This window comes from Phaseolus vulgaris, chromosome 10 (genome assembly GCF_051622355.1).
Source record: "Phaseolus vulgaris cultivar YP4 chromosome 10, ASM5162235v1, whole genome shotgun sequence".
NCBI lineage: Eukaryota > Viridiplantae > Streptophyta > Magnoliopsida > Fabales > Fabaceae > Phaseolus > Phaseolus vulgaris.
The window spans coordinates 40371519-40386830 of NC_143507.1; the positions used below are offsets into that span (position 1 = coordinate 40371519).

At 32.0% G+C, this 15312-nt stretch overlaps 1 protein-coding gene across 2 annotated transcripts; it reads right to left on the reverse strand.

Annotated features, from left to right (window-relative positions):
- Nucleotides 1–681: 681 nt before the first annotated feature.
- On the reverse strand, nucleotides 682–9130 carry SDG14 (SET domain protein 14). Of its 2 annotated transcripts, none has more exons than XM_068622010.2 (24): nucleotides 8867–9130; nucleotides 7871–8763; nucleotides 7719–7774; nucleotides 7428–7626; nucleotides 6259–6366; nucleotides 6095–6163; nucleotides 5923–5991; nucleotides 5739–5830; nucleotides 5551–5643; nucleotides 5010–5145; nucleotides 4689–4761; nucleotides 4446–4545; nucleotides 4193–4317; nucleotides 3622–3767; nucleotides 3095–3199; nucleotides 2915–2979; nucleotides 2615–2828; nucleotides 2375–2458; nucleotides 2157–2213; nucleotides 1955–2044; nucleotides 1768–1854; nucleotides 1509–1583; nucleotides 1067–1167; nucleotides 682–938 (listed from the first exon to the last, which is right to left on the reverse strand). In XM_068622010.2, exons 2-24 carry the CDS (start codon nucleotides 8591–8593, stop codon nucleotides 848–850), a joined length of 2958 nt encoding a protein of 985 aa, XP_068478111.2. In that variant the 5' UTR covers nucleotides 8594–8763; nucleotides 8867–9130; the 3' UTR covers nucleotides 682–847. The 2 variants fall into 2 exon arrangements, with proteins under 2 accessions (XP_068478111.2, XP_068478110.2); XM_068622009.2 differs by having other exon boundaries at nucleotides 1955–2047.
- Between the last annotated feature and the right edge of the window lie 6182 nt (nucleotides 9131–15312).

Sequence of the window (15312 nt, forward strand, 5' to 3'; positions counted from 1 at the left end):
TAATAAAAGAGACTATGTTAAAATGTAAAAAAAAAAAAATACTTAAGTAACAAAATTCACAAAGTAATAGTAGCTAAGTTGTAATATAGAATTTAGAAAAACAAATTAATAAATGCATAATTAGTTATAAATATCTAGGGTAATTTTGAATGAGGTCCACATTTTACCCTGGAAATCTTATAAATGAATTAAACAAGTTTTTAATGTAAAAACACACAAAAAAAAAAAAAGTCAACAAGGAAATAAACGTAATTCAATCTTTACCTTAAGGAATGGGGTGATTTGCTAAAATAAGGTAGGGAAACTTGTCAATATTTTTCATATAATGAATACAAAACTACTGAAACTCAGTCCTACGATATGTAACAGGTATAATAGTTCATTTTACTGTTGTGAGGAGGACCATATAATTAGCGTGTCTAATTGGGAATTTGTTTCACATTTCGTTAAAAAAACATAGTATGGAGGGGAGAAGGGTCCTAATAAATAAACCCCAAAAGCCAATTTTGGTTTAATTTTGAAAAGGCCAATTCAAATACTGCATTTTTGGAAGAAAAACAAATCAGATATAGCAAATATGGGTTAGGGTTTACTTGGAATGCTCGAAATGTATTATGGAACATGTGTGCTCCTCTATAAATGCCTCTAGATGTCAAATAATTTGAAGAACATCCTTGCAAGTTAGGAAAATGCCACCATCTAATTTGCACTGAAGGTATCTATTTTATTTTATATAATGATATACAAATTATACTAAACTAGTAAAAAAATTAAAAAATGGCTCAATTGGACAAATTTACTGTGGTTTGGTAACTGCAATTTTTCAAAGAGCAAATAAAAGCTAAACCTAATTCATAAATCTCCTACAATTGGGGGCTTTGCAAAGGCAAGGAACTTTCAGGTCATCCCGCTCATCTGGATCGAACAAGTAGTCATACCTGTTGCAAAATCAGAGGAAAATAATAGTTCATTCATGTCAGTCTAATCAACTTCTTGATAATGCAAGATGTATGCAGCTTGTACATGTGAGCACGTTTAAAAAAAATGCAAACACAACAAACCGTACGTTAGTTCTTCACCAGCAGAAACATTAGTCTTGGCAATAAGAACAATCCGGCTCTCCTGATCACCCAGACTCATTATCCTTGCGTAGCAGTTTGGCATGCACTGAAGCAAGCAAGTCAAGGTTAAACATCAGTTTCTTTCCTTTTGTTTTTGGCTCATTGTAGTATTATCTAGTATAAAATTTGCCACGTTTTTCTTCTTTCTTTGGGCAAAACAGGAATTACTGCTGTATAAATAAAAACCAGACTAAGGAAATCTAGCAGCCTAAGGCAGTTAAAATTTAGAAGGAAGAAAAGCCAAGTTACTGAGGAGAACAATACTTCCCGGCTTTACTTATTTTATGCCCAACAAAGTATTAGGGCAACTCTCTGGGACAGGTCACAAATCAAAATAAAATAAAAAGATTCATGAAATTACTGTAAAGTAAACTTATAATAACTTACAGAATGATTTATTAAGCGTGCAATATTGCCCGTGTTTGTTGCATCAACTACCACTTCCTCGCTAATCTTGAACAGCTGCATATTTTATTTCCTTTCGTGTTAAGATTAGCAAAAATTAACTCAAATATTAACAGCAATCATGAAGCTGCCAAGACAGGCGTTTCAACTAATTACCAAATAGACTTCACCTTATTAACCAATACAAGAAAGATTGGAAGCATGTACAGATATTTAAACAAATCTTAAATATAATACTCACATAGCAATCTTTGCCTTCCGAACGATATTTTGCTTCCCTCAGATCAGCAACACTACGCCTTACATGCACACCACGATACTCAACAACCTACATACAAACACAACAAGCATGAACTTAATGTCTTCAGAATAAACTGCAGCAAGATAATATATCTAAATTTGAGTGACTCTTAAATTAATAAAGTTACCATCTCTCCTTCTTGTATATCTCTACGAGCAAAGAGGCCCCATCCATGAATGCCCGATTTTCCAAAGCAAACTCTCAATTTTTCCATTTCCTGCTACGCCAAAACATTGTAATTAAATTTAAAAATTATAAGAGAAAGAAAGATTATTTAAAATTAAAAAAGGAAAAAAAATGAGACAATTAAATGGATACATATGTTTTACCCGTAAATGGTGAAGACGTTCCTTGAAAGAAGTGAATACTTTAGATTCATCACCAGCCTATCACAATGCAGGTTTATCAGATAACAAATTGGCCCCTTTCCCCCCACATATTAAGCAACAACTCAGCAAAAATAGGTCTAACTCTTAAAATATATATATATATATATATATATATATATATATATATATATATATATAACCTTAGGCACAGAGATTACCTTAAAGCCATTCAACAGAGTTATTGCATCTAGGGAATGACGGGTGGGTCCCCTGGGCCAGTGAATTATTGGCTCATTGGCTCTCTGACCAAATGGGAGAGAATGAGTTGTAAGAGAACAAATTGAAAATAATAAATAATGTAAGTAATTAGCATGTTTGAATTAGCAACTAACATTAATGAAGGAATAGAATTGGGTGTAATAAAATACCAGAAGTTCCATGAAAGTATTTAGAATCACCTTATTAGGAGACCTACGGTACACACGACATCTAGCAGCAGACAGTGGCTCAACTACCTCATTTTCAGTCGTTGAAGATTCAATAAGCTCTATATTCTTTGATGAAATTAGCCTTGATCCCCTGAAGCATCCTTTCTGATTTTGAAGGGAAGTTCTGGGAGAGAAAATCCCCAGGGGTGTGTGTATGACCAGTACTGAATCTGGATTTGGGACCCTGAAATGAAATTAACTTTTAAAACTACTAACGAGAAAAGAAGTCAAAAATAGCAATAGGTATAATCACAACACTAAAGCTCGAACCTGTGAACTGAACAATATATTAGCTTCTTCGTTATTTGAGACCCATTCTTCTCCATGGAATGCAACTGTAAATTTTAAAAAATCAGCATATTTCCCCAGATATTGCAATCCACATATATTCAAAATTGACATATGAAAAAACAAATTTAAAAATACTAGCAATTCCAGATCAACACTTACTTCCATTGTATATCCTGCCCTTGATGCACACATCACATGAAAATATGTGGAACACTTGCAACAAGTTATACAGGAACCATGGCTCTGTTTACAAATCACACAAGTCTGCAGTCGCAGGGACAAGAACCAGATACACGAGTTTATTATTAAATCAAGCCAAAAAAAACAAAAAAGGAGGCAAAAGTGATTATTACAAAACAAAAACCACACAACCATCTTCGTGAACTAGAGAAATAAAATAAAAAATGATAGTGGAAGATTATATGGTGCATTTGGATTGTTGGTGTAGAATTTACTTTAACAAAAAGTAATTTGGAAGAATGAAATTTCTCTTTGCAGACAAATCATCCAAAAGCAATTTGAGAACAATTATATAAATAAATCATTAGATTACACCACAAAATGTATTTGGGTTCATTTTGGTTTACGAGTCAAATAAAAATTATAATCAGTCAGTATTTATTTGAGGCAATATTTAGCTGAAACCAACTGTAAAAAAACAAGATCACCATATTTACCCAGCTTACCTTCACAAACGAATTAGGAGGAATTTTAAGGATTCCCACAGCAGGTTCCATGGCCTCATGGTTTTGGAAAACAACTTGAGGTCGAAACCAAGCACATGTTACATGAACCCACAACATTTCAACATCAGTTGGCTTTAAAGCACCACCTGAAAAGCAAGTGTTTCCGATATAGTAAAAGCATATTAGCACTTGATCACAACACTGACCATTAAAGATAAAAACTATGAAAGACAAAACAAGGCTGGTGCAAATTGCAAATTTATAACACTAGGAATGCTAGATAACTACTATCACATTTGTATAAGGATTAGAGTTATAAGAGGATTTCTTAACAATGTGAAAATGCACAAGAATGGTAAAACATTAGATATTGTGATTGATGATCCACCAAAGTAAAACATTTTTTTAATATAATTAAGGTTAGTTCAATATATATGAATGAAAAGGGCCTCCCTCTTTAAGAGTGCTGAATCCACCGTGTCTACTTTTGTAAATAATTTAACATTGCAGGAAATAGACACAAAAGCAAATAGAATTCTTCAGACTTCCAAAAATACTAAATGTGACATGCCTTTTACTGGGCAGAGGCAACACTCTCTCTCAACATCAGGAGTTTCACATACTCTGCAAACCCAAGAAGTTAAATCCTTAACATTTTTTGCCCCGTAGCACTCTTGGTGGACAGCTATTTGACATCTGCACAATAAACAAAGTGAACCTTTGTAAATCACTTCCTTTAAAGCCTCGTAAATTTGAAATAAAACATTAGCAACCCAAAAATTCCAAAACTTAAGGGAAAATAATATGAAAAAAAAGGAGAAAACCTGTTGCAAATAATAATTTTATTATCTTCCCAATCTTCAACCCATCTGCAAACAGCACACCTTTCCGTTGTCCATTTTGCATTAACAGGCTCGTACTTCTCTGAGACAAGGTAGAAGAAAAATAAATTTGTTTCTAAAGATATATTCAAAAGAAAGCATGTATGTGCTCTGTGGCAAAAGACTGTCAATTAGAAAAAATACAAGCATTCAGTGTGTAAAAGTTTACATGAAATGCACATTTACCTTGCAAGAAAGCAAGTACCTGCTGCTGATCTAACTGCTGGGTTATTCCCTCTAGTGGAATGTGCTCAGCCATCTGAAGTAATTCATGTCAAGTCAACAATGAGAAATAAGTACACAACAGTAACAAAACAAGAGCACAATAATAGACACTAAAAAAACACAACGTATTCAAACTCAGAATGTGGAGAGTTTAGGAAGTCAAAGATATATGGGCAGTAATCAAGAAATCCATGTCACAGGACTAATGCTATGACTGTGAATTAAAAACCACCCAATAGAGATACTGGGCACCCCTCTAATATAGCAAGAAACACTTCATACCCATTTTTCCAGAGGTAGCATTGTACTTTTCACTTTCACACTATGTTTCCATTTTTTCGCTCTGCAACCAGTATGTTTTTCCCATTCACTGAGTGTCTGCTTCCTTGAACCACAATAACCACAATTGCACATGACTCTGCAAGAAAAGGAAATCACAAGCTGCTCAAAGAAATTGTTCAGGGAAGAACTCAAATGCATTCACCTGGGGTTCTTTTATGCTTCTCAAGCTGTTTTCATGGTATAGAACCTCGTCAGGTGATAAAAAATACTATTGAAAGTTCTGAGATAATACTGGATAAATGCTAACATAATAGTCAACTACAAATAATCATAAATAAAATAAATGGATATACAAAAAGGAACTTCCTTCTGAAATCCCTGGGGGCAAAAGGAAAGACAACAGTAAAGAAATGGAGAGAATTCCTATCCAGGAACATGAATTCAAGAGCCGTATAAAAAAAAATCCTACTATCATATGTAAGAAGACAAATATTTAAATTGAATTATCTCCCATTATATCCAAAAAACACTGAAGACGTACAGATGAAGCTTTGGGATATATATTCCTTCCATGCCGTTGCACACCACCAATACACTATCGGGTATCATAGATTTTTGGCTATTCTCTATTGATCTGTATCAAAAAAGTATCACATCATAAGACCCATAATAAAATGACTTTAGGTAAACAGATGAAAAAGAAGAAGGAAAAAGGCAATTACTGCATACTTGATTCTCGGCTTGTATGTTTGTGATGCTGGTAAATTACTAATAAATTTTCCCTTGCAATCTGGACAGTAGTAATCTGTATTTTCCAGATCCTGTAACCACAAGCCACGCATTTATCTTGGGCCACTTTACAAATGAGGGCAATTTAAAAAAGAATAGTATCAAGTTAAACATGATACAGCACCTTGAAAAGTCTGCTGGTTATTTTATCACACTCAGCATGCACCCACACATTACATCCATCACAACACACCTGAAACATAGTGTTCAGTCGCAAAAGATGTTGGAAGTGAGCATATTAAACACACATAAATTTAATTTTTTTTAAAAACAAATTTTAAAAAAGAAAATCTCACCCAATTCCCACCATCTGAATGATGCCAAGTCCTTTTGCAAATGCCACAATATTGTTTAGATTTTCGTAGCTGCAAGGACATAAATATAGTTAAAAATAAATATGTGCTGTAAAATTATTTAGTGAACAGTTTGAAACTATTATAAATTGACCATGCTTCGTTACCTTGGTACAATGTTTACAATAAAATCGTGGTGCACAATTTGAATCCTTAATCTTCTTCATGGTTTTGCATGGCAACATCAGACCACAGCCAGCACAGTACCCTGTAACCTGCAAAATATATCCATACGATAAAAGTATACAAATAACATAAATATACACGATACATTTTTCTAAAGTTAACTATTAACCAAATCTGCTTTGCAGAATAACTATCATTACAGGACAAAACATCAAAGTAACAAGATGACTGCACAAGGTTCATAATCAGCAATTCACCACAAATTATTTTCATCTCTCATACAAATGTATTAGAAAAGGCAATCACAGAAAGAATTGGTTAAATTTTTATTCGGAAAATGAATTGAAAACACTTAACCAAACAAATACTGCAGTTTAGTAAGTTGCTACAAATCTTAGAATTTGGAATTTGAGCGATGGCCATAGCAAAATCCTGTTTGTTTAAAGTTTCTCAAACAGGGTGTCACTCACGACTGGAAGATTTATTTTTTTTGAGGGTTGACTACTTTTTAAGTTGGGAGTAACGTAGTCATAAAACCAATTAATTTAGCATTTTAACCATTAATTAAATACTAAAAAACCTCACTTGCAAATGTGATAGGTTGCTAACGAATAATTTAAATTTTAAACCTGTGATGACTAGCTCAATCGTAACAGACCAATAGGTTAATCGCTTATCTTTTGCATGTCACGCAATTCAGACATGATCTCCTACTTCGATACAGGTAAACAGTATTAGTACATGGCTACGTACAGCATACAGACAATAGCCCACTCAATCCACCGGAAATACAGAAGCTTGATAAAATAATTATAAAAAATTAAATAGTTTTACTAAAGCTTTGCATTCCTTAAAAAAATAGTTTTTCTCTGTTGACCATTCTAGGTTTTTTCCATTTTTTCTAGTTCCAGCTCCGGCTGAAGAATATATATCATAGCCACTCCGTCCTTCCTCCACACATAAGAACAGTCATATCATAGACACTTCCGCAGTCCTTCCTCCGTAAATAAATATTGCCTAACGCAACCTTTGACAACGATAACTCGACATGTCTAAAACCTTTATCTTATGCATAACAGTTTGTAAAAGCTTTCATCAGATCATAAAGCATAAAATGAAAAACCCTGATAACATAAAATGAAAATCTCACCTGTTCCTGGCCGTAGTATTCTTCATCAACATAATAGCAGGTAGCCTCCATAAGTCGAGCAGGATGAGCTTCTGCATCAGGTACTTCCACTCTTCCCAAATGTGATTCCAGAACACCATCTTCTGCCAGCATTGCCTCCTCCAGGGCCATGCGGAAGTCACTAGGTTTGCTCTTGTACAACCGAGTCTGCCCCTGAAACCTGAACAAAGATAAATTTCCACCAATTAAACATCCAACATTCTTACAGAATCAATCCACTGCAGCAAACCCAAAAATAATTCACCCACACACCTGTGCAAGAACTCCGAGAAGGGGAACACCATTCCCTGCTTCACCCACGCATAGTCCTGCACACCATCGCTCTGTTAGACCCCACCACTAAAACCCGCGATCAAAAAACTCAAATCCTTGACAACATAAACAAGACTTGGAGATAACTTAACCCTTTGAGTTCCGTTCTTTGAATAACCAAAAAACATCACGCAGAGCGCGCCGGGAATACAACAGCTGAGTACGGACTCTGGAGCTTCCAAGGCAGGATCAATCACTACAGCAGGCCAAGCCGGATACCTCTTCCCACACTTAGCCCAAACTATATCCCCCAAAGAAAAATCCTCCAGCTTGAAAACCTCATTCCTCTTCTCCCCATTGGATTTTTGGTCAACACCCTCGAAACTAATCCCAGACGTATTACTCTCAGCCATAACGCCAGTCCTTCTCCCAACACTAGACGAACAACACACACTATCACTCCTCTCCACACTCACACCAATGCCACCCCTTCCGTCCTCCACATAACTCTTATCATTATCTTCAAAGCTCGAGTCTCCGTCCGCGTCAAGAACCGAGTCATTGAACCTCGACGGAAGCTTCTGGACGCGTCCACGAGAGGACCGCAGAAGCGGAGGACGACGTGCCTCCTTCACCATTTTCCGATTGAACATAAAAGAATTCGAATTGGACTGAACCTCACCACCACCACCCCAATACGATCCTTCACTGCTCCAAGAACCAGAACCGCTGCTGAAATACTCAGCATCCCCCGGCACTCCCAGCGAGTACAACCCGTTCACCCTACGCTTCTTCTGAATCGCATTCTCGGTCCCGTCAATCTTACATCGTTTCAGGTTCGGCGCTTCGGCTTTCATTGTCCGCTTAACTATCATGCTGTTGCAATCATCCACATCGAAGATTTCGCGCACCGCGAAACCCTAATTGCATTCAAATCGAAACGCCGTCGCCAAGAATTGTGCAATCTGAACCCCCACACTCACGAGCCTTAGCCAAATTCGCAATATAGCCTGTTATTGTCACGATAATTGAATCTTGAAACGCTCTGCGAACCACAAGTGAGTGAATTTATTTTATTAAACCCTGAATCGAACAATGATGCCGCTAGGGAATGAAAGAACGAATGCTAGAGTGGGTTTTTTCTTAACCTTTTGAGAACTCACGAGAAAACGGAACCGCAAGGGAATTGGACAGAGATTGAAACCTTGGTTCCGATCGAGGAAACGATTAACAGGAACGCGGAACGATATATCCCGGGAAAACGCAGCGTGGAGATTTTCCCGAGAAAGGAGCAATTTGAATTCGCAGAGAGAAAACAAGAAAGAAGCAGAAGAAGCTTGTGTGTGGGTATATGTATGACACAGGAAACGCCCAGGCCAAAACACATAACACAACAAACAAAAGAAATGTACAGGGGAATTTTATTTATGAAAAAAGATGCTTTAACAACTTTAAAAATTAAAAACATTCATTTTACTAATTTAAAGTATTAATATAAAATATTATATTATTAATATGATTCTCAAATGAATATTTTTAACTTTTCAAGTATCAAATCAAAGTATCTTTTATCTTAATTTATACTTTCGAAGAAAAATAAAAAAGAATGGAAAATCTTACTTAATATGTTAGTAGATGGAAAGAAGGTTTTCCTAATTAATTTCATGTTTGAGAACTTTATTATCAGTTCTTCTGTTAATTAATTTTATGTTTGAAGAATTTATAGAAATAATTCGATTTTAAATAAGCTGTTATTAATTAATTTGATGCTTTAAACTTTTGTAGAAATATTCTAAGTGCTAATGATTTGGTTTTCAATCTTCGATAATTAATTTTGTTTATCTTACGAAACGAAATAAAGGGAAAAATATTTGGGAACCTTATTACTTTGCACAAAAGAAAAATTGTATACTTTAATTATTTATATTTCTTCATTTTATTATATTAAAATTAAAATTGTATAATTTTAAAAAACATAAAGAAATATTTTTAAAGAAATAAGAGTTCAAGGATTATATAAATGTTTCTTAGTTGAGAAATTATCTAGTTATTCTTTAATCAATGAATCATTCAGTTACTCATCGCTGGTAGGATTAAATGATTATGTATCATATTAAATTAGAAACAAAAAGTCATAAAATTTTTATATAATGATATAGGTAGCCAAATAACTATTATTGACAACATAAGGTTTATTATCAGTTTTATTTTAGATGAAATTTTTACTTTCTTCATTTTATGCAACATTGTGGTGAAGAACAAAATTAAACTGAATTCTAATTTATAAGTAAATAAAAAAAATAGAGGCATACAAAATAAAATAAAATAAATATCTAAAAATAATAAAAAGATAAGAAAGACAACCAACAATAGAAAAAATTGTGATACTTATTTGTCTAATGTCCTTATTAAGATATGTTTTCAATTTATTTTAATAAAAAATTCCTTTTGTAAATAAGTCATTTTTTAAAATTACTTTTTAAGAAATGTCTATTTAAGTTTAATCAAACTGGTTTAATATATAATGTGATTAAAAAAATTAATTATTAATATTTTAAAAGTGAATATGCAAAAATAAATTGAAAGACAGGTAGAAAATAAATATTTTACTCAACAAAAATAAGAATAAAGGCAAGTAACAATAGAAAAAAAAATATGACAATGGTCATGTGACTATTGTTATTTGTGATTTTTTATTATTCTTTATAATCATGATTTAATTATTTTTTTTAATAAAAACGTGTAGATAATTGATATTGGCAGTAAATTACATGAAGAGGTTATGTAAAGCTTTTATAAATTAAAATAACTAAATAGTGAAAGTTATTTCTACATATTTCCTGAAATATATTTAAGAATGATTTTAATAACGTAAATAACTAAAATTTTGAAATGCAATTATATTAAATGTAGGAATTTAATTTCTCCGGCTTAACAAACCTTCAACCCTTTCCTTACACATATATAAACTTTAGTTCTCACGGTTTCAAGTTCAACCAAATTATTCAAAATTAATATTTTAATCTTGGAAGCCTTTAGAATTTTACTAAACTAGTCAATCCCTTTATCAACTAAACAAATCCTTACAAGAATCTTAAGAACTTTCAAAAATAAAAAATTGCTTCTTATTAATTATCAAACATTGAAAACAAATTAAAATTATAAATATGAATAACAAAATTCATATATATGTGTAAGTAAATAATTTAATGAGAGGTTAACATGTTTAATCAAATTTTATTAAGAAGAAAAAATTTATATAGTTTCACATCTCTCCATTATTTTTTAAACTTCATTTATGTGATTGTTTTCTCTCTTTCTTTTACTTGTTCTCCAAAAAGGATAAACAATTTTTATAACGATTTCCTACAAAATCTACTAAATATGTTGAGTTTTGAAAGAGACCTCTTCATATGGACATTTTCAAATTCCTTCAACAAAATTAGTTTTTTCATGTTGAACGTTTATTTCATTGCACACTTGCAAATTAATTCAACAAGTTGTGCAACTTTGACTCCAATTCATTTAGCACTTTCAAACTTGTTAAATGATGTGAGCAACTTTGTGATTTCGTTACCTCCAATTCCCTCAACGCTTCCGCAATGAAATATTGCAGAAAACACAACTATCAAATTTCTTTATTAAGTGGCAAATGGTCATATCACTTAAGGGATTGACTCTATATTTTTTTCTCTTGTCGAAGTCTTTCGTAATTTGCATTAAAATATTATAAATCTATCAACCAATATTACATATGTGAGATCTCCAACACACTCTTACGTCGAGAGGGACAATAACTCGTTTGTAGGATAATATATTATGGGTGGTTCGATAACGGTCCGATAACGGATGACACGATATGCTTAACAAACACTCATTAGGATAGACTTTAAATGACTCTAATACCATATTACAAAATGAACTTTAAGCCTAACTCAACCCCATAAAACCGACTCATGTTTGTACTCACTTATATACAATGAATTATCCTCTAGTCGATGGGATGTCCAACAACCAATTTGTTAACTTTTCTAAGTATCAAAATATTTGTCGTAAACAAATTTTAATTTTGATTTTGATATGCGTGATTGGTAATAGTGGTTATAATACTTTAATTTTGATTTTTTCGGTAAGACATGATTTCTAGAGTTTATATATATATATTTATATTTTGCCTATTATGTTGGTATTATTGACCGATCACTGCAAATTAAAAAGAATTTCATTTCGCTTTATTCTACGTTTGGTATATCTTATTAATAATTTATAAAATAAGCCTATATAGTGAAGGGAAAAATATTTTAAAAATCAAAGAACACATTTAGCCAATAGGCAAATCTGGCATGGTGTTTTTAATTTATTTTATTTTTGTTCCAAATAATATGGAATGCATGCGATTTGGCCGTGGAAATTAAGGATTTGCTTATTCTTTTGCGGAATGCGCGCCAATCACTCTAGTAATCATAACGTAATATATATTCATGTATGACAAAAATTAGTGGATAACTCACAGTTACAACATGTCAGGAATTAGACTCTGGTTAAATTAAAAAATAATATGATATAATAAAATGTTATTTTAAATGTTTATTGATACAACATATTTTTTAACATGCATAAAGGTATGAAATAATATCGCAAACAAAATTCGACTCTAGTTTAATAGATAGAAATAAATGTGGCAAATAAAATTCAAGCTCTTATTTTCCAAAATCTTATTCTTTCAAATTTAAATTACTATAATTATGACTGTATTATTACAAGAAACTTACAATTAGTTTGTATTATAACAGCTATCATATTTAATAAAATTTAAATTAAATATTAAAATTACCACTTTTCCAAATTAAATCAAATCCCATCTTAAATTCCAAGAATTCATCTTATCTTAAAAATATATATATATATATATATATATATGTGTATTAATTGTATTATTATCTTTAAATTCAGCTAAAATAAAGAAAATAATTTAATTCATTTAAAAATTTAATTTACACGAATATATATATTTTAGAATTTACACGAATTTAATTTTACAATGAGATTTTAATTTTTCAATTCTATTTTAGAATATCATTACAGAACACAAAATATCTATTCTAATTTTTTTTTCCAAAATACATTTTTTGACTTTTGGATTTTCAGTTTCAAAATAAAAGATAATTTTAGAAATTTAGAAGGAAATCGGGTGCAGGTCATAATTTATAAGGTGCAGGAAGCATTTTGCTTTAGTTAAACCCGCAACGGGCTTAAGTCCAAAATGACCAGGCTTGGGTTTTGGGCCTATTCGAATCCATAATATAACCCGTGTTCCTATCTTCGTTAGGTTTTCGCCCTTTTCACTAACGCCGCGCGCTCTCTATGTTACAAAGCTTTTCGTCTTCTTCCACAAAAATCCATTTAGTTTCAAATCTCAGTTTTCTTCTTCGTCGTGGTGGTGTGTTCGTGAAGTTGATTCGGCGTGGAAATGATGGGAATAGTAAAAGGTTTGAGCAGGAAGAACATGTGTTGATTTGGTTTGGCGGTGACAGTGTTTGGAGTTAGGGCAAAGTGAAGAAGGCCCCTGTCCCTTGCCGAGCAATTGCATTGCGACACTCGCAACTTCTTCCACATCAATGGTGATTTCAGGGGTTGTATGAAAAAGGCGTGGGTTGCATTCTAGTATGGAATCGCAACTTAGACTTCTCCCCACACTCTGTTCCCTCCCTACGACTCAATCACTGTTCCGCCACCACTGCACTTCCTGCGTTGATTACAACCTTCTCTCTGATCCACGCCGACTAACATTTCTTCTTTATTTCATCAATTTCTAAATCGTCTTTATTCATTATTATTATTCACTAACCTAACTTCTCACAATTATTCCTGACTATTGGTTGTTTCTGCAGAATTTGCTTTTCGTTTACGTAAATACTGACGTACATTGTGTTATTGTCAGAACTTGACGCTGGTGGTGAATCGCGTATTTGATCTATACCAGTAGGGCACGCACAGTAGGTTAATCGTAAATTTTTTCACTCGCTGTTTACTCTATCCTTGATTCGATTCGGAAGAGAAAATTCGTTTATTCCTTTATATAAATGTGTCCGCTGTTGATAATATAATTTTTTTGTTTAATAAGCCATGTAATAGAAATCAAATGGCGATAATTTCCTCAGATGTCAACAAATTAAATTTTAGCTTCATATATGGGTTTATTTTCTGTGTCACTGTATGAAAAACATATGTAATTTACGATTAACTGGATTTTATAAGTGGTTAATATTTTAAGGAATCTTATATTCCTAAGAGCAGGTTCCATGTGTAATTTCGTTTCTAGATTCACTTTGAAAATTACACAAATGTACAAATGCCAAAATGCGCATGCATTTATGAGTTAAAGTTTTTAATATTGTAGGTAACATCAATTAAATGCATTAAATTGTCATTGAGTTGAAGAGAAAGTAGGGTACAATTGTATTTAACATACTATGACGGTATTTTCATTTCAGTCATCTCTTATTCTCTTCAACTTTTAGAAGATCACTCAACTTTCTTTTTTCCTGCTCTCTTATCCTCATCTTTGCCTGATTCAAACCGTGGTGACATCTTCTCATTAGTCCTAAATCCAATCCAAACAAAATGTAAATATTGATTTCCTATTTCTGTTATAATTTCGCTTGAGCTAAAGTTTCTTGCTTAAGTGAAAATAAAATTCGTCATTATGATTTGTTTGCTTCTAAAGACTTATTTGTCCGAGTGAGGAACAACGAAAATTTTACTAAAATTAATAAATAAAAACTATTAAAATGTATAAAATAAAGCACATTGTTTTGCGTGTTTTATCTTTGTAAGGTAAGTACGATTTGCGAGAAGGTTAGTTTTTATTATATATATATATATATTTTAATTATTATATTATATATACTATACTTTATATTATTAATTCACTAATAATATATAAAATAATAATAATAAAAAGAAAAATAAAACGATTAAAAGAATTATAAAAATAAATAAAGTATAATTTTTACATTATTCACAAATTTTCATAATTTTTTTTTCCATTTTTTACTCTATTGTTCTTAATCTAAACAATCATATTTTTTTAACACTTTCATTTCAAATTCACTACTTTCAAATCCAAATAAAACATTTCAAATTCACTATTTCAAATCCAAATAAAACATCAAAATCTTTGCTTAAGTAAAAATATTAGAAAAAGCAACTTTATGCAACAATACCAACTAATTTTCAAACTTTTACCCCAAATGAATATAAAAGTTTACAACTTTTAAACAATTCAAATGGTCACATGACTTTAATTTGCTCAAAATATAACTTACTGAACTCATAAATCAATAATGACTAAGAAAATAACAACTATTCTCATCAAAATTTATATTCAAAACAAAAGTTTAACATGCTTCACAACTTAAGCTTATCCACCATCTCAATATTTATTTAATCAAACAGGCTCAAGAAATTATTCTATTAACCAAAAATTAAAATGTATTATACTCTAATTCAAACATTTACATATTTTGAAACAAAAATGCATGTCCTTCATACAAATCAAAATCATAATGACAAAGTCACCTTTACATCTAAG

Coding starts and splice junctions, on each gene's coding strand:
- SDG14 (XM_068622009.2), bottom strand. CDS start 8,593: ATGATAGTTAAGCGGACAATGAAAGCCGAAGCGCCGAACCTGAAACGA. Junction 4,546..4,688: donor GGTACTTGCTTTCTTGCAAG/GTAAATGTGCAT, acceptor ACCTTGTCTCAG/AGAAGTACGAGCCTGTTAAT. Junction 939..1,066: donor TCTGCTGGTGAAGAACTAAC/GTACGGTTTGTT, acceptor ATTTTGCAACAG/GTATGACTACTTGTTCGATC.